The sequence below is a fragment of the Gossypium arboreum genome, chromosome 6 (assembly GCF_025698485.1).
Source record: "Gossypium arboreum isolate Shixiya-1 chromosome 6, ASM2569848v2, whole genome shotgun sequence".
Taxonomy (NCBI): domain Eukaryota; kingdom Viridiplantae; phylum Streptophyta; class Magnoliopsida; order Malvales; family Malvaceae; genus Gossypium; species Gossypium arboreum.
In genome coordinates, this window is record NC_069075.1 from 138,993,981 (window position 1) to 139,013,281 (window position 19,301).

At 31.0% G+C, this 19,301-nt stretch overlaps 2 protein-coding genes across 3 annotated transcripts; both read right to left on the reverse strand.

Annotated features, from left to right (window-relative positions):
- Window positions 1-255: 255 nt before the first annotated feature.
- Window positions 256-3,773, reverse strand: LOC108484207 (thylakoid lumenal 29 kDa protein, chloroplastic). The gene is made up of 11 exons (XM_017787912.2): window positions 3,481-3,773; window positions 3,248-3,355; window positions 2,971-3,055; window positions 2,840-2,874; window positions 2,189-2,254; window positions 2,031-2,071; window positions 1,499-1,629; window positions 1,272-1,378; window positions 962-1,099; window positions 745-879; window positions 256-590 (listed from the first exon to the last, which is right to left on the reverse strand). The coding sequence occupies exons 1-11, from the start codon at window positions 3,598-3,600 to the stop codon at window positions 480-482; spliced, it is 1,077 nt and encodes a 358-aa protein (XP_017643401.1). The 5' UTR covers window positions 3,601-3,773; the 3' UTR covers window positions 256-479.
- Window positions 3,774-4,817: 1,044 nt separating this feature from the next.
- LOC108486594 (O-fucosyltransferase 7) lies at window positions 4,818-9,265 on the reverse strand. 2 transcript variants are annotated; one of them, XM_017790726.2, is made up of 13 exons: window positions 9,080-9,265; window positions 8,723-8,927; window positions 8,405-8,527; window positions 7,966-8,065; window positions 7,821-7,888; window positions 7,269-7,357; window positions 6,972-7,152; window positions 6,757-6,885; window positions 6,530-6,663; window positions 6,151-6,364; window positions 5,687-5,871; window positions 5,486-5,581; window positions 4,818-5,356 (listed from the first exon to the last, which is right to left on the reverse strand). In XM_017790726.2, the coding sequence occupies exons 2-13, from the start codon at window positions 8,900-8,902 to the stop codon at window positions 5,200-5,202; spliced, it is 1,656 nt and encodes a 551-aa protein (XP_017646215.1). In that variant the 5' UTR covers window positions 8,903-8,927; window positions 9,080-9,265; the 3' UTR covers window positions 4,818-5,199. The 2 variants fall into 2 exon arrangements, with proteins under 2 accessions (XP_017646215.1, XP_017646213.1); XM_017790724.2 differs by having other exon boundaries at window positions 8,405-8,530; window positions 9,080-9,261.
- Window positions 9,266-19,301: the final 10,036 nt, after the last annotated feature.

Here is a 19,301-nt window from a genome sequence, read left to right on the forward strand (position 1 = left end):
CGAGTGTCATGGCCATTGTTTACGCGTTGTGACGATGGTGCAGTATGTCCTTGTATGGGATTGCCTGATTTAATTTGAGCCGTTCACACTTATAGCATCAAGTTAATAGAGACGTGTTCATTGCAACGGGCATTGACGGAGCTTTAGGCATTATGTTGGACCGGTGAGTGTTTCCACCATCACTTCCTCTTTATCAGATTCAAGCAGAATTGCTCCTTTTCTTTCTAGCCTATTGGGCTTTGTCTTGTAAACCTGTTTCTATGAATGAAACTTCTATTGACCAAGAACTTATTAAGCTGACAAAATGCAACAACAATGCGTTATAAACATTCAAATGGAAATTGAAGTGTGTATTGATTGATTAATAGTTACAAATATCTTCCTTTTTAATACGCTAAAGAGATGATACGAACATTCAACTTGGAAAACTCGTTGTCGAAGCTAATACCACATCACGTTGCTTTCTCTTCTTCCTCAGCCTATAATTTGAGTTTGCTCAGTTCAATCTTTTTGACTGGATATGTGTATGCCTCATAATTGATTTGCTGCCCCAAGCAACTTAGCTTCGTGAGTGTGGTTATCAGATCAACCTGGAACAGGAGAATCATAGTCTCGAGTTTAAACCAAGACCCAGGTTTAATGTTCAGCAGGAAGTAATTACGATTTCTTATATCAAACTTGGCAACCATGCAAGGACTAAGCTCTTGCTACATTGAAATACAAAAGGAGAAATAATGACCGAACCTCATAATCTGTCTGGGACACTGTTTCTCGGCTCCGTTGGTATTTTTGAACCCAAGGAGTAACTTCTGGATCATTGACCAATAAAGCCTCTGTAGCACTTTGTTCCGGACCCAAGAATGCAGACATCACGGCAAGCTGATCAACCAAGAAGGGAAAATAAAGACTCTGACTAGGGTGCATGCATGATTGTGACCGGAAAACACAAATGAGGAACTACCTGACGGGGACCAAAGCCAATTTCTTTGAACTTATCTTTCATTTCCTTCACACTTGCTTTCTCCCAAATAGGCACTCTTCCCTCTGGGTCTGGCTCTTCAGCATCACTTCGTCCGAACTGCCTATCGAACAAGCCCCACTATAGGCACAATATAACAGTAACAGTATCAATAATAGTGAAGTACCAACTTCAATCACATTTACAGTATTTAAGACTACAAACTTGAGGAGGAAACACCGGTAACGGATTAGATGCAAGCTGATAGAATTTTGGCTTAAAGAAATGTATAAGCTAATAGAAAAGAAAATACCTGCCCACTCGAACCATATGCTGCATATAGTGTACGTCCCTTATCTTCATTCCCACCACATTTGCGAATAGCAGCTGCCAGAAAAGTAGACTTGACAGCAGCTTGAGCTGTTAAGAAATAAAATGCCGTGTCGGTGAGTACTAATTATCTGCTTCTTGTACAATTGTAAACTCATTGCTAGATAGCTACAACAAAACTGGAAATATCAAACATTTACAACATATCACCTGCATATTGGATGAGATCCGCATACGAGATAGGTCCTCCCTTGGAATAAGAATCAATTTCCTTCTTAGCTTCATCTAACAAACTCATAGCAGCAGCAAGCCCTTTATTTTCAGGTCGGCTTAACTCTGAGCTTTAAGCAAGAAAAAAGATAAGAAACAAAAGAAATTAAAACACGAATGAGATGCTAAAGCAAGCGATTCTTCCAAGTCACACTTAAGGAAGGTTTATTAGCAAAACATTTTCGTTGGCAATACATTAGATAAGTCAAGGAAATCCCTTTATCATCTACATATTAAAAGATAGAAACAGCTCAATAGTAAAACAATATCGACCTTAGTTTCAGTACAATAAACGGCTACCTTAAGAACAGCACACATCACTTGCCTTCAAGTGAGAAACTTCATTTGTAGGTTGTTTGCATAATTAACCCCTCTAGTTTTATTTTAGACATCTATAATGGAGAACAAATTGGCATATATCACATAGTTCCTAAGCACAAACTTATATTCAGCGTGTAAAAACATGAGATACCTAAAATGAATTGATCCATTCGAGCCACCAGATTTTGTAGCCTACAAACTTAAGCAGCAGAAGTTACTATATTTTTATTTCATTTCATATATAGCGAAGTAAAGAAGATACATAATATAAAATTCCCAAAACCTTTTAACAAAAATCATTTATCTGACCTTGTCATAAGTCATAGCATCATTCAATGCCAAAGTTAGCATGGATGGGATAAGATCTGGGTTTCCCTGAAATTAATGATTGAAAGATAACATTAACAAAAGGTTTAATACATGTTTATTGGCCACTGTACTATAGTGAAATTTTCACTTCAACCCTTTTACTATTTCTTTGGTCACTTTGCCCTATCTACTTTCATTCCATCCATCATGTTAGCCCCTTGACCATTTTCATTTTAAAAAAATCCCACGTGTTTGCAAATTCGCCCCTTGACAATAGGCTTGATACTTGTTTTGGCCCATGTACTGCGATGAAATTCTCACTTTGGCCCTGTACTATAGTGAAATTCTCACTTTAGCCCTTTTACCATTGTCCAAGTGTTTGCATTTGATTGGCTTAAACAGCCACACCATATTTTATTTTAACCAAAATAGTCAAGGGGCACAGAATAGAAGTAGGGGCAGAGTGATAAAAAAATAGTAAAAGGACCAAAATAAGAATTTCACTATAGTACAGGGGGCACAATAGGTGTTAAGCCTTAACAAAATGACCATTACGAGCACAACAAATTCAATGCTAAACCGTAAATTATGTCAACGGACACTAATGCTATTCTTCACTTTCGAGGCTCTAAACAGGATATGTAAGCATACCTTCATAGCTTTAGCCAAGGTTTCCTTAATACTTGCTGCAGAAGAAAAATGTTGGAATACAATTTAGCATAATAGTTGCATCATAGTCAATTTAGAGGTGAAACTATACTAGTATGTAAAGAGTTACTTACAGAGAAACTCGGACCGTTGTCTTCGTTGTATCAAATCAGCAGCACTTGCCATTTCAACCCATGATCCTGAACTTGCAAGTAATTCCTAAAAGAAAGATCAAAACTGGCAAAAACTTATCACCACATTATATTCTAATTCAAGGGGAAGTACATGTTCATGATTCACACTATGGCACACTATATCCACCTATGTAAAGCTTAAATAGTTTAAAAAGGTAAATTAAAAACACACATATATCAAATGTAAATTACATAATATCATCTTCTTCCAGCTTACCATGCCAACGGATGCTCCAATGCACTTAAGAACATCTCTACGATGAAAACCATATTCACCACAAATATCAACAGATTGGGTATTATTATTACTACAACGAATAGCAACCTGAAAATTTCAGTGCATGAAATAATGAGTTGCAGGCAGTCACTGGGTCAAACACTAAAAATTCAAACAACCCAGATCATTAGTAAGCATTTCAAAGGGAATGTAATTCAAAGAAAAGAACTTACAGGACGAGTGAGGTATCTAGTAGCAGCAATAGAGGGAGACTTGAGGGAGGGGTCAGATACAGGGACGAGAGAAACTAAAGAAGGTGTGGTTGAAAGGAAAGACACCCTCATTGCCTCCATCTTCCCTAATTGCTAAACCAATTTCCTTGTAACAGAGTTTTGTTTGGCAGAAGCAAGAGAGAGCAGATATGTGAAAGGGACAAGGGTGGTGGTGGTGGGGGTGAGAGTAGCGAGTACGTGTGGAGTATGCAATAGAATCGATGATTTTGTATCATCCTTATCTCTATCTATTTATCTATCATAATCTTGATTCTTTTGTTTGTGTGTTTCGACTATGGGATAGTTTAATGGACCCAAATTAGTGGTATTTGTTAAGCCATTGAAATTAGAAACGAACCTGCTGCCGCCATGGGCTTCCTTTTTCCTATATTTGGGTCAGAGAACAGAAAACAACCTAAGCAAACAAGAGAGCTTTGGATTAGATTGTAATACCCTTGGTCTAGGGCCTGGGAAGGGATCACCTTAAAAAAAAAAATCCGAAACCGACAAGTTCCGATTCAATCCGATCTGATAAGATTTGATTTTCTTTTTTGAAATCAGGTTTGAGATATTTCAGGTCGGTTTAGTTTTTAAAAATAATTGGGTTTAGGATAAATCTATCTTTGTCTCAAGACATTTATGAAATTACCTATTATCATATTTATTATTTAGATTTAACCCTTAAATTTTAATTTTAGAACTTTCCCAGGACACACTCATAATGTGGATGAAAACATTATCTAACAAATATTATAAAAATAAAAGTCGAATGTGACTTTAATTGAAATGATAAAATTAATATAAAGAAGATGAAGATGTTTCTAAGTTCAAATCTCATCATCCATATGTATTCTTTTAAATTTATTAAAATATAAAAAGATAGAAAGAAGCTCAAAATAATATTTCTTTTTTTTTTAAAAATAACCTACCTAATCATTATGTGATATTAATTGAATGAAAGCCTTGATAATTATTTATGTGTGCAAATAAGCAAATCTTCGTGATGTCATCAAATAATTGAAAAACTTGAGTCAAGTTAAGGTTGGGTTCTCTGTAAAATTTCAAGGGCTGGTTCGGGGCAAGTCCTTTTATGTCAAGAGTCGAGTAAGAATTGAGACGCAATGGTAAGACTTCGTGGAGCAAAAATCCGACCTGCCCCACCCCACCCTACCCTATTGCCATCACTAGGGGCAGGCGGCCAGCTAAGTTCTGTTGTCATTGGTATCATTCCATTCGTCACTTGAAGTAAACGACAAGAAAGAATCACATTAGACATGCAAGAAAAGCAATGGAGATAATTGAAAATTAATAGATGGAAAGAGTTCACATTAATTATTATTTCTTTAAGCAGTAGTACAAATATCATGTGCACAAATTATGAAATGCCCCCTATGGCACTGCAGAATCCTAGCCAAAGTAATTAAACATCACTAGAGCATGTGAATTTCCTTCCCCTCATTTTAGCCTTTAGCGAAAATACCCTGTCGAATCGGAATCAATTTCCTAAAACTCAACAATATATACACTTCCGCGTCCCCCATTCTTGCAGTGGAAACCCCCCAGCCATGAATATATCGGATTCATCGATGACGATAAACATTACTGTAAGCCAGGTGCCACTACACAACGAGATTGGGGATCTTCGACAAAAATGCATTTGTTCGTGATGTATCTCATCTATCATCTCATACTGGCAGTAGATGCATTTACATTCCCAGATACCCTCTTGCACAAGCAGTCGGGTAACGGATTTACATAAAATGCTTCTTCTGAACGAAACCTGTCCATGCCCTTAGTTCCTGATACAGGACCTCTTCTCCTCCTCGGTGATCCTTGCCTGTAGCACACAATCCATGAAACAAACGATAACTTGAAAGGGAACTATTTTCTGTTGTACATGCAGGAATGATAAAAACGAAGTCACTCTCTAAGCAACATCTAATTAATTTTCGGACAAGCAACATACAGTTTTTTGTGTATTTCACTGATTCGATTGGAAACTTTTCTGCCTTCCATCAATAACCCCTTTTCAATTTTGTCAAATAGGCGGACTAGTGCTTTCCTGGAGAGAGTAAAGGAACTTCAGTAAACCACAAAAAATTAGGATATAAATCATACATATATATGAGTTAAAATAAGACGAGTTCCAGAAAATAATTTGACTCACCTGTCAGGAGAAATAGTTTTCCTATGTCCCAGAAATCGACGGTGCCCTTCAACTGCTCTTGCCATGTTTCCAGAGTATGATGGAATGAAGACATCACTTTCCACAGATACAATGTAATCGAGTGCAGCCATTTGAGATGCATGGTTGGTGAATGGTTCAAGCTCCTCAACAGAAGCCAATTTTTCCTTCAAAATACCAAAAGATACAAGACAACATTACAACTCCATGTTAGTCCTTATTCACTAACTAGATAAAAGAACCAGTATAAACAACATTAAAAATCAGTCTCACTATAATAATATTTGATTAATAAACTTCACAATCTCCGTGAACATTAAGTAGCAAATCTTTGATGTTATGTTTACTCCCTACTGACCCGAAAAGAAGTGATCCAAATAAAAACCAACAGCAGAGTTGGATTGTACAAATTAACACCAAGCAAAGAGAAATGACTTAATTCCTACCTTGCTCATTAAAATGGGATAGCGAGACCGTAGATCAGCCATATGAGTATCACCCCCATATATCTCTCCAGCAGCAATGTATATAGGGGTGTTTGATGGGTATCCCAGACCAGTTAGAAAAATCCCGACCTCTGTTGGGGTTAAGGGGCAATATCCTCTGGATCTCTGTTCCGTTGCATTAATGTCCTTGATTTTCCAGTAAGCAGTGTTTTCTCTGCACATTCAGAAAGAAAGTGGCAAAACGAAGAGTTGATCTCTAATCCAAACAGAGGACTAGCTAGTATTGTGTACAGTAAAAAACAATACTCTTCTCCTTCATCTTACAACTCTTTTTCAAACTTCCACTGTGCATATATAGAGAGGTAGCTAAGTGCTATACCTGATTGTCCTTAGCTCTTCAGCTTCAACATCAGATAAACCATGTGTGCAACCACTAAAAGCAAGCATGTCTTTTTCATATCGTAAATGTAACGCAATGAAAGGACCATATGCTCTCATTCGATCAACCAACAACTTCAATAGTCAACAACTTAATAAGTATGACAAATATAGGAACAAAAGAAAAGACTCCAAGAATTAGATTGATATTTAGGTAAAAGTAATTACTTTCCCCATTGCTTCAATTTTGGGGGAAAAACGAAGTGCTTCGTAGCAAGCACGACAACGAAGCTTTTGTATGTCAGGAGGCAGATGGTTGTTTGCTAGGCGAGAATCAGATTTAGCTGCTCGAATAACCTGGAAAAACAGGGAGAAATGAGCATAATCAGGAAGAATTAATATACCAGTTGGCATAATCAAAACAAAAGCTTCAACAAACAAACCTGAAATTCTTCCCACAGACTAGCTATTTCATCCCGGTAGTACTCCAAACCAGACCAGCTTCTAAAATGCATAACTACTTTTGTAGCAGAAGACAAATCCTTAGGAAGCTTTTTTATGACATTAACATCATTAGCCAGAGCATTAATAAAATGGTCCTCATCAAAAACATCAGAGAAATTGCTGCAAATCAACAAAGAAGAAAATGTATATCCATCACAACCAAAAGAAAAACCTCAGTCAGAAATAGAAAGTAGTGCTATTTTTGTAAAGATTATGACTTGAAGAAGAGAGGCTACCTTGTATCTTGCCAAAATGATCGTTTATCAAGCTCCGGAACCACAAGGGTGGCATTTATTATACGGGCTACAGCAACCATGTCACATATCTGTAATTCAAGAAAGAGACTCTGATCAGCTAAATAATTCAGAAAAACTGATATAATGGCTATAGTACCCTGGTTCCACTATTTTTATCAGCAAAATTTAACACAAGTAACAATTTAATCATTCAGTATCATACCATATACATAGGTATCCGAAACCATTGTGAGTTTTAGGAGAATTGGACAAATTTCAACAAACAAAAGAAGACAACTTCAAAATATCTTTATAGAAAGAGGAAACCAAGTAAGATCAAGCTTACGTTAAGAAGTATTGGAAAAGCATGCAAATATTGTAGTTCCACAACATTCATGGAAGACTATGTTTCTTCGAATCCAAGTTATGACAAGTCTCATTTTACCCAACCATATACACCAAAATATAGCAGATATAGACACCATGTATATATACACATACATATATATCATCAAACTAGAATTCAGCCATGAAAAGGAAAGAGATACAGACCCCAGCTCGCATTTGGTTGAGCCCACCATTTGTATGAACTAGAAGGTAGCCTCTTGACTCATCAGGGGCTGAGCAAACAAACCATAAATTAAAAATCAATAAACAGGTACTTAGTAGACACATCAAAAAAGAAATTCAAACCAACCCGTATAATTAGAACCGGGCTGCACACAAGGCACGAAATCGCGATTAGAAGGTTGCTTCCACAACTTCTCAAAATCCAGACTTCCATTGGCACCATTCAACTGTCAAATCTAAAGGAGTGAAAAAACATGAAAGATGCATGACTACTTTGCATCAATACTTTTACCTACTTGACTAGAACCACAATCCTCGCCCAACACCAACAAGGTACCAAACAAATTAAACGAACAGTAAGAAAATCAAAACACTCCCCGGAAAGGGATTAGGTATTTACTTTCCAATAAGTCAATAACCAGTCAACTATCTTTCAAATGGATTAAAGAAATCAAACAGGTCACAATGTCAATGAGATAGTCCAATGTATAGCAACAACTTTTTTCCTCTTTTTTTCTCAGCAACCAAACAGAAAATTATCCAATAAATGAAAAGAACACGAAAACCTTGTGAGACGAAAGAGGAGCTTTGGATAGATGAGGCGGAGCCTGCTCTTTCGATAAATGAGGCGGAGTTAGCTCCTGTGTCCACTTTTTCTCTGCACTTAATTTCTGGTAATTTAATTCATGCTGCTACAGAAATGGAGAAAAAAAACAAATTATATAAATATGCAAATCACGGAAAATATATATATATATATATAAGTTTCCACATTAGCATCATACATAAATTTTATTTTATGGAAGAAAGAACACTAAAGCTTGGAGAGGAAAATGAAAAAAAAAAAAAGGAAACCCTAAATCAAAGAAAGAGATAATACTTACTTGAGTGACGGTAGGGAGCTTGTAAGGATCAGTCAAGTCGGAGACTTTAGAAGAAGGAAACACGTGTACGCGAACAGAAAGCAATCCCATCAAAGCTATTACACATATAGCGCACGTTAGCAACTTCCTCAGCACCACCACCACCACCACCACTTTCCGCCTCCGCCACGGCCACTGCATCTTCTCTTTCTTTCTTTCTTCCCTCCTAAATAGAATAAATAAAACAAAATTACATAATAATAATAATAATAATAATAATAATAATAAAACCTTTCTTCTCTAAAACAAAGCAGGCGAGAAACAATGTGGAAGCACCGCCATTAAATGGAAAAGTTACAGAGAATCAAAAATCAAAACCTCAAACTCCCCGTTTTCGGCAGTTTTTCTGCAGTTTCTCTTTGGGTTTCCGCTAGTGAGAGAAAGCCAAAGCGGTCAGTTATGATTTTTTTTTTTTTTTGGCTTCTAATTTTGGATTTTAATTCTTGTTTATTTTGGTGTTGGTATAGCTCGGCTGAGATTTTGGTCGGTTTATAAATAAGATTATTTTAGGTGGTTGATTAGTGGAATAAACAATGGTAATAATTTAATTTCATAATTTTGGGATAATTTTTTACAAAAATAAAAAATTTTAAAAAGGGTCTAATTTGGTCCCAGTTCAGTAATTTTCACTTTGAAAATTTAATACTTCTACTTCTAATTTCAGTAATTTACCCTTTTATTTGTCTGATTTAAAAATATTGAATTTTAATTTTCAAATTAGATAAAAAGAGAAACTAAAATTCTGGGAAAAGACTAAATGTTGTCTAAAAATACAGGGACTGGGGACAAAATTAAACCTTTTGAAAAACCAAATGATGAAACTACAGTGGTCCACTAGTCAAAATATGTTTTTGTTGATGCTTACTGCTTACTCCACTACTAATATAAAAATAGTGAAATCCAATTATAAATCAACAATAAAATCTATGTTGTTTTACAAAATGTTGGATTCACATAATGTTATCAATTTTATCATATAATTAAATGAATTCTTTTAATATAATTAAATTTGTTTTTTGTCTTTTTATATAATAATTAAGTGTTAAAATTTATAATTTTTCAATTTGGTTTTTATATAATTTAAATAATTTATAAATACTACTAATATAATAATAATACTAATAATTTGGGTAAATTTCTAAAATAGTCATTCTTGTTTGCCTCATGTTATATTTTAGTTGTTGAGCCGTTAATTATCGTCAACGGTGTGACGGTAAGTCGGAGTAGCACGTTAAATCATCATTTCAAATGAAAATTTTAGGTTAAATTCTACAATTGGTCCCTATATTTTTTTCATTTTGAGCGATTTAATTTTTTTCTTTTATGTTCTTTTAACTTTTCTCTTGTTTTCCACTATTTTCTGCTTCTCTCTCTGTTTTCCTCCCTTCTTTATTTCTTTTAACGTAATTTTTCTATGTTTTCCATTTGTTAAAACTAGTCCACAAGCTCGTCTCACTCGAAAATTTTAAATTGTTCAAAAAATAAAAGTTTAGGGATTAGTTTTAACAAATGGAAAATATAGAAAATTTAAAAGAAATGGAGAAGGGAAGAAAATAATGGGAGAAGTAGAAGACAGTGGAAAAAAAAGGAAAGTTAAATGAATATAAAAGAAAAAAATTAAATTGCTTAAAACGAAAAAAATATGAAGATCGATTATATAAATTAACCTGCAATTTTTGTTTGAAATGATAATTTAACGTGTCACACCAGCTTACAGTTACACCATTAACATCAATTAACAACTTAGTGGCTAAAATGTTACAACGCGATAACTTAAGTGACTAAAACATAACATTTCAAACATAAATGACTAAAATGTAACTTAAAGTAAACAAAAAATACTATTTTGATAGTTTACCCTAATAATTAATAAGTAGAAGCAGTCAATCCTTCCTGCACTCGTATAGTATTTATTGATTTTGGAATTTTCCTTAAAATTAAAATTACAGTAATATTATTTATACCCATTTAACATTAATATTTTATTTTATTGATTTTAATTTAATTTCAGATATGGCGAAAGAATTTTAATTTTATTATTAATTTAGATTTTACTAATGATTGTCTTAATAATATTATTTAAATTATCACCTTCGACGTATTAAAATTTTACAATATTAGTTAAATTATTAATTATTAGACATTAGTTAAAAAATTCACAACTAATTAATTTTATAAAATATTAAAATTAAAAATTTAGATACGAGTTGTTTTAATCACATTGTTGTTAGGGTTTTAGCTTCTTATTATAATCCACAAAAAGAAAGGGTCGAGGATGATAAGATTCGAACATGTATTATTTAAATATCTTATCGAAGTTTTAATCATCGCTCTGAATATATATCCATAACTTTACTTACAGGGAAGAGATTTACTTTACACTAGTGTAAAAATTAAGTGAATTTTTATTTTCTGTACCTTTTTATACTATTAATATTTAGACTTAACATGCAGGTAAGTTTTTTAATTGATTTGATATTTTTATCATATCGGTCCAAAATATTATCTATATTAATATATATATTTACTGGTTAAGTTTTTTATATAAAACAAATAGTTAAAAAATTTAATTTATGCCAAACTTGACATACATGATCTACATGAATGGGGCATGAAATATGACAATTGAATTGTTAAAATATAATTATAAAAAAGCTATGGAATGGTGTAAAACCACTTAAATTTTATACCGGTGTAAGTAGATCCGTCCCTTTATTTATATTTATATCTATATTATATTTAAGTGTCGGACTACATTAGTGTTACGGGTAAATCAAAAATCAATTCAATGGGAAAGTAATTAAAATATTTTTGTCCTTTTTTATATATATAATTTAGAAAAATCAATTCAACCTCAAAAAATATAAAAATATATTTACGCATGATGAGACTATAGTTTCCAAAGCCTCGTTTGTTTTTATTTACATCAATTTTTTATAAATATAATTTTACATAATATTTCACCAACACGTTGTGTTAGAGGTGTTTCTATGTTGGGTTCAAGTATGATATTAATATTATTTATACTTATCCAAGCTCGACCCGAACATGAGTCTAGAATTTTGTCAAAACTTATCTATATTTGTAAATGGTTAACATAAATCCATTTTAGGCTTATCCATATTAATTTTAATTTTCATTGGAAAATATTTTATATTATTTTAATTCAAAATTTAATATTTTTCATTGTAAAACTTTTATATGTGGTCAACTTAACATGTTTTTAATGTTTACATTATAGTATTATATATTGTTATTGATCTAATTTTAGTGTTCTAAATCACATAATATATAAAACTAACATAACATAATATAATATATTGCAAATTTAGAAAACAGATTCAACATGAGCTTTGAACATTTGAGTCCGAGCTCAATTCATATTTTAAATGAGCCTTTTTTTTATCTAAACTCATTTTTGAGCCTAATAATCATATACAAATCTTAAGTTTAATCTCTAATTATTTAATTTATATTTATTTTATGTTAAAATATATATTTATATTTTATAAATTGTTTATTCTAAGTGTTATAAATATATTTGGATTAAAAATAGCAAGGAAAAGTAAAATGGTAAAAGTTAAAAAAAGTAAATTATCGCATATTATTTTGTTTGTATTGTTATTAGTTAACGAAAAGAAAGTTAAATAATTTTAGCGAATTCAGTTTTAGCTCAATTGGATGGGTTTTATTTTTAATGTAGGAGGACATAGGTTTGAGTGTGTTAAAACTCGTTATCCTCCTATTTATGGGTTAGGAAGAAATTTTAGTGATGAGAAAATTTTGATTCAATTCGAATAAATAAAAAGAAAATAGAATTTTGAGTTATCAAATCAAGTTATTTGAGTTTAAGTTCAAGTCTAGTTAAATTTTACAATTTGAATAACTTAAAAATTCAATAATGATTGATACTTGAACAAATTGGTCTCTCTCAACAAAAATTACAAAAAAATAAAATAGTTTTTAAAATTCAAAATGTTTATAAAAATTCTAAAATTTATATTTTTAAAATTATAAATTAAAAAATCAAAAGAATATATAAAGAAAGTTAAATTTTTAAAATTTTCTAAAATAATAATTTTAGGACATAAATAAGTTAATTAGTGATTCAAGTTTATTATACTAAAGTATGTATATATATATATATATATATATATTTATTTTGTTTTGAAAAAGTTTTAAATATATATAGTTTCAAATTTATGTGCTCTAACATAAAGTTAGTTATATTGTAACAAGATTTTAATTTGACATGTTTAATTTTTTAATTCAACTAGAACGATTTCAATCGATTCGATTCGACTCAAATTTCATTTCACTCGATTCGATTCGAAAAAATTTCAAATCGAGTTAAGATAATAAAACAAAACTCATCAACTCAAATTTTTTTTTCTATCAATTTGACTCAATCTAATTGAATGCTCACCCTTACTTATCTTTGATCCAAACATGAGCTTATATACTTAGCTTGCTTAGAATAACTCAAGAACTATTGTAACCCCTATTTTTTTTCCTAAATATAAGTGATACATTTTATTTTTAAATAATGTATTTAAAAGATTTATATATAGAAATTAACTTATCCTTCTTATTCTTTTTTTTAGAAAATGATGAGAATTTATTTTTAATAATTTTTTTATAAGTTTTGGTCATATTTGTTCTTTTTAACGCAATTCTTAAAATTATCCGTAATCTCTCCTCAACCCACAAATAGAAGGATAATGAGCTTTAGCGCACTCAAATCTATGTCTTCTTGCATTGATAACAACACCTATACCAATCGAGTTAAAATTCAATCGACACTTTGTTAGGATTTTAACCCGATTAAGTAACGAACAAGAAAATAGCAGAATAAATTGAGAAATTACACACAAATTTAACGTGGAAAAACCCCTCCAAAGAGGATAAAAAACCACGAGTAAATATAATTTTACTATAATGGCAAAAGAACGAAGAGTACAAAAGATGGAGATAAAAACTAAACCCCGAAAACCCCCAAAAAAAAACCCACAAAACGTAAACACAAAATTCTCTAAATGTGTTATGAGTTCTAATCTCTAATGGGTGTATTTTCTAAGGTTGTAAAAGAGCCTATTTATAGGCTAATTTCATAGATCAAATAATAATAAAATAATCTAAACTAATCAGTGTTTGATTGAAACAAGTAAACAGAGTTTAACTGAAAGACTATTTTTCAAATTTGACTGAAAATATGAGTCATATTTAACAAATCTCCACATTGACTTATATTTCCACAACGCCATCTTTACCAAAGCCCGCCACGAGCCTATCTTGAACTATGCAGGGAATTAACTGAGTCGAATTTGTACTTAGAAACTGAAAGACTTCTAGCCTTCGACTTGTATACTGCCAAATCAAAACTAACCCGGGTCTGATTTTTACGAACACAGTGCCCTAACTTTTCAAAACCTGCATCCAAAAGAGAACCTCTCTTCAACGAAACAGTCATACATTTTTCCCTCCTATGACCAAGTTGCCTCCGCTCCAAACAAGTTGACTTCAACTCCGTAACGGACGAGGGATGTTCGATTTCATCGGTCACCGATAACCTTCCGTAATATAAAGATCGCGGTTCTTTTACCTTTTAACAAAACGAGAGCTTCACGAGATACTTTAATACCGCTCGACTCGATGTTGATTTTGCATCATTTCAAGTCTAAAATACTTAAGGAGATGAGATTCTTTCGTAAATCAGGTACATACCTGACATCTGAGAGTATCCTAATCGTCCCATCGTGCATCTTAATTTTAACAGTACCAATACCAATTACCTTACTAGATGAATCGTTTCCCATGCGCACAACTCCACCTTCAATCGAACTGTATGTAGAGAACCATTCTCTATTGGGACATATGTGGAAAGAACATCCTGAATCTAGGATCCACTCGGACGTGAGCTTGGTGTTATCACTTGTTGGCACTAACAAGAAATCATCTCCATTTTCATCGGCCAAATTAGCACCAGCTACATCTTCCTCGTTACTCTCAGCAGCTTTTTATTTCGCAGTTTATAACAATCTGCTTTAACGTGACCTAACTTTTTACAATAGCGGCACCTTTTATCTCGTTTCTTTGATGCTACCAAAACTAAAGCTTGCCTATCTGTCTTGCTATCCAAATGAAGCTCATTGTCGAGTTTGTCTCTACTCAACAAATGACCCTTCACATCTTCGAACGAGAGTTTGTCTCTGCCATAAATCAGGATCTCCCTGAAAGACTTGTATGAAGGGGGTAAAGAGCACAACAATAGCATAGCATGATCTTCATCGTTAATATGAACCTCAACATTCTTTAAATCATTTAAAAGAGTAATGAATTGACTGATGTGATCTCTAAGAAGCTCACATTCGTTCATGCGAAACGTAAATAGATGTTGTTTCAACACTAAACGTTAGCCAGAGACTTAGTCGCATAAAGAGTTTCTAACATTTTCCACAACGCAGATGAGGTCTTCTCCATCAATACCTCCTGCAATACCGTATTCGTGAGGCACAACTGGATTGCAGATAAAGCCTTTTCATCAAGCTCTTCCCATTCTGTTTTATTTAGATTCTCAAGCTTTTTCCCGATAATAACTTTTTTCAAGCCCGATTGAACTAGAATTGCCATCATCCAAACTTGCCACAGATTGAAATTTGTCTCACCATCGAACTTATCAATTTCAAACCTTGTCGTTGTCATCTCTGAACTGGCTGATCTATGAAAATTGAACTAGCTCTGATACCACTTGTTAGGATTTTAACCCGATTAAGTAACGAACAAGAAAATAGCAGAATAAATTGAGAACTTAAACACACAAATTTAACGTAGAAAAACCCTTCCAAAGAGGATAAAAAATCACGGGTAAAGATAATTTTACTATAATGGCAAAAGAACGAAGAGTACAAAAGATGCAGATAAAAACTAAACCCCAAAAACCCAAAAAAAGAACCCGCAAAACGTAAACACAAAATTCTCTAAATGTGTTATGAGTTCTAATCTCTAATGGGTGTATTTTCTAAGGTTGTAAAAGAGCCTATTTATAGGCTAAATTCATAGATCAAATAATAATAAAATAATCTAAACTAATCGGTGTTTGATTGAAACAAGTAAATGAGTTTAACCGAAAGACTATTTTTAAATTTGATGAAAATAGAAGTCATATTTAACACACCTATATTAGAAAATTAGTCAAATAAAATAAACATAGAAACAATAATACATTGTTACTTTTTATCATAAAAATATATATATTAAACTAATAAGTGGTTAAGTGAAATAATAAGACACATAATACTTTTAAAAGGATAACGTAAATTTAAATATTAAAAATAATATTATTATAAAAAATAATTACGAATCCCGAATATATTTATATACAACAAACATGCATAACATAAGATATATATATATATATATTCAAAGTAATATAAAAGAAATAAAATTTCCCCAATGAGGGGAGGATAACATTAAATTGTGTGTGCTGTAAATCGAGGACGGGGAATGGACGGTGTGGATCTCAAGAAGACTTGCATTGATTGAAATTATAAGGAGCCCATGTGCCTCTAAATTTAAAGCTTTGTATAATTATAAAGCAGGACAAGTTTTTTCTTTTTTCTTTTAGTATAAACTTCACTGCTCCAATTGATTGAAGATATTTTTTTAAAAAAAGTTGTGGGCTAGAAGAAATGAATCAGATCAGATCTAAGTAGGGCAAAATCTGCTTTAAAATGAAAAATCTTCTTTTAAAATTTTTTAAATTTAAAAATAATAAAAATAAAATTATACTTGAAAATTTTAAAATATAAAAATTAATTTAATTTTTAAAATATTATAATAAAATAATAAAACAATATTTTATAGTAATAAAATATTAATTTAATTTCGATGCCTAAAAATTTTCTTATTTTACCCCCAAGATCCAAGTGTCACGAGAAAAGAAAAGTCATGTTTTTCTTTTAACTCATATACAAGATAAATACAAAAGGAAATTGAATGTCAAATCTATGGATTCTATGGTTATAAATGAGGTTAAATTTAGCCAATGAGATTCTTTAGTATTAATAGAGTTTTTTTTAAATATTAGTATTAAATATGAATAGGAACTCTGAACAATAAAATATAAAAATATTGTATAAACGGTATGTAAAATTATTATAAATTAATATATAAATATCACGTCTGCAAAATATTTTAAAAACAGAATGATAAATTGACAATAATTACAACCCTAAATTCAGAAACAAACGAGAAATGTATCAATTTGTTCAATTTGTTAAAATTTTCATCATAGTCTTGTCATCATTAAATTAATTTAATAATAAACATCGATTAATCAAGAAAAAATTATCAAAAGCCCTATGAAACCCATTGCATCAATAATGCATAAAAGGTCACGTCTTAGATGGCCTATATTCTTTATTATCATTTCAAACCTATTATCATCATTATGATTTATCATGATAAAGCCCTTTGAGAACAGTTCCAAAAGATTTAGCAATAAATCTTACATATAAGTCAGAACATGATTAAAAATTAGAAATAAAAACAAAACCACATCTGCTTTAAAAGAAAATAAATTAGACAAAAAAAAAACCACAAAAACTGTATACTAAAATTAAAAACAAAATAAAATTATGAAAAAAAAATGTTGAAAAATTTGCGACCAACAACCAGAATAGAAGCCAATATTATTGTCGACAAAGCTTGAAAAAGTTGAACAGTTGAGGTTTTTCTATGAAAAGAAAAGTGAGAATTTTGTAATATTAGTAGAGATTAAGTTCTTTACATTTTGAATGTAAGAATTTAAATTTTATTGTGTATTTGTATGTTGATTTTAGTCCATATTTATTCTGATTTTAAGTCACACCGTATCATATGTGGCCTTGCTTAGATATATTCTAATATGTCTTTATATTGTAATAATTTGATTATATAGACGGTCAAAATTTTATGAAATTATAAATTAATATAATGGTAAAATTATATTTTAGCTCGAACGATCTTATTATTCATTTCCGACTCACTTTAAAGAAAATTTCTAACTTTATCGCTAATTATGGTTGTAATTATAAGGATGCATTGATTGTACTTATACCTTTATTTATGTATTGTATTAGTTAATTTTTCTCGTAATTATATGAATGTATTACTTGTAATTATGAATTGTGATTATACCTTAAAAAATATTTAAAATTTGGATTATTTATTTAATTTAAATTTAAAAATTACTCAAGCTTGATCCAATTAATTTGTGGCTGTAAAATTGAATCAATCTAAATGATTTAATCCTATAAATTGAATAAAAAAATTAGAATAGGTAAAATAATGGAAAACGAAAAACTTAAAATTGATTTCTCCAATCTTATCATATATGTAATTTTATACAGAGTATTTAATTTTTCTATTTTTGAATTAAAAATATAAGTTTAATTGTTAATACTATTAAATTTTGTTGTTAAAATTTAGATTCATGATAATATCATTTTTTAACGGCAATCTTATATGGTAGTCCAAATGCTAACTTAGATGTCTAGTTGATAGGATAAAAATAGGTTTTAATTAAACAAATTTAATTTAGATTACACATTGTTTGAGAGGTAACTAAACTTAACGGTAAAGTGACTATTTAGTAATAAAATAATAACGTAATATTTTAAACATAAATAATTAAAATATAATCTGAAAAAAATAAAAATGATTATTTTATAATTTACCAATATTTTTATATCCCATTCGATTTATTTTTTCCAATCATTGATAAAATTGGCGAAGGAGATGAATTTATTGAAAAAGACAAAAAAAAAAAAGTAAATAAATGAAGATAATTCAAGCAAGCAGGCTATACGGTATTAGAATTATTATTCGGTTTCGGCTTCCGACAAAGCGGCTTTCAAACTCTCGTGACCCATTATTTTTCACTTTTTGCACAGTGAGACTCGCTCGCTTTGGCACCGCTCACATCCTCGCCCTCGCGCCATTTATCAGTTGTCACCTGCTCCTACTTCACTTATTCGAAAACGTTTGATACGATAAAACGTAATTTAAATTTTTATTAAATAATAATTGTTAAATTTATTAAGTAAAATTATATTATTTTATAATTTGATATACCGAATATATTATCATATACATGAGCGGAGTTAACGGGGCTAGCAGGATTTTGATTTCTTCTAAAATAGAAAATTTTATTTTAGTCCTTTTATGATTTATAAAATTTTAATTTAGTATATGATAAAGCTATACATTGGCCTCCCAAGAAATAAAACAAATTGATTTAATCTTTTAAAAATTATAAAGATATAAGCTATTAAAAATATGAAATTATATTTTTGCTGTCGTAAAAATATACAACTTAATTCCACTTCCCTCGAAAAATTTTCTAGTTTCGCCTTTGATCATACGTGTAATGCCATGCTAGCTTATTATTTCTATATTTTACTCACTAAAATCCAATTAATGTATTAATGTCTTTCATTTGTATCAAGATTAAAATTTCAAAATTTGAAAAATATATGGATTTAGAATGATTCAATTGGAG

Bases quoted from the DNA above. Each gene is read 5' to 3' on its own strand.
- LOC108484207 (XM_017787912.2), bottom strand. From the start codon at position 3,600: ATGGAGGCAATGAGGGTGTCTTTCCTTTCAACCACACCTTCTTTAGTT. The intron at 3,356-3,480 runs GTAAGTTCTTTT...TGAAATTTTCAG, and splicing joins CTAGATACCTCACTCGTCCT to GTTGCTATTCGTTGTAGTAA. The intron at 591-744 runs GTTCGGTCATTA...CTCCTGTTCCAG, and splicing joins TGTCCCAGACAGATTATGAG to GTTGATCTGATAACCACACT.
- LOC108486594 (XM_017790724.2), bottom strand. From the start codon at position 8,902: ATGCAGTGGCCGTGGCGGAGGCGGAAAGTGGTGGTGGTGGTGGTGGTG. The intron at 6,664-6,756 runs GTAATTACTTTT...TGACTATTGAAG, and splicing joins AAATTGAAGCAATGGGGAAA to TTGTTGGTTGATCGAATGAG. The intron at 6,365-6,529 runs GTATAGCACTTA...CTGAATGTGCAG, and splicing joins GAAGAGCTAAGGACAATCAG to AGAAAACACTGCTTACTGGA.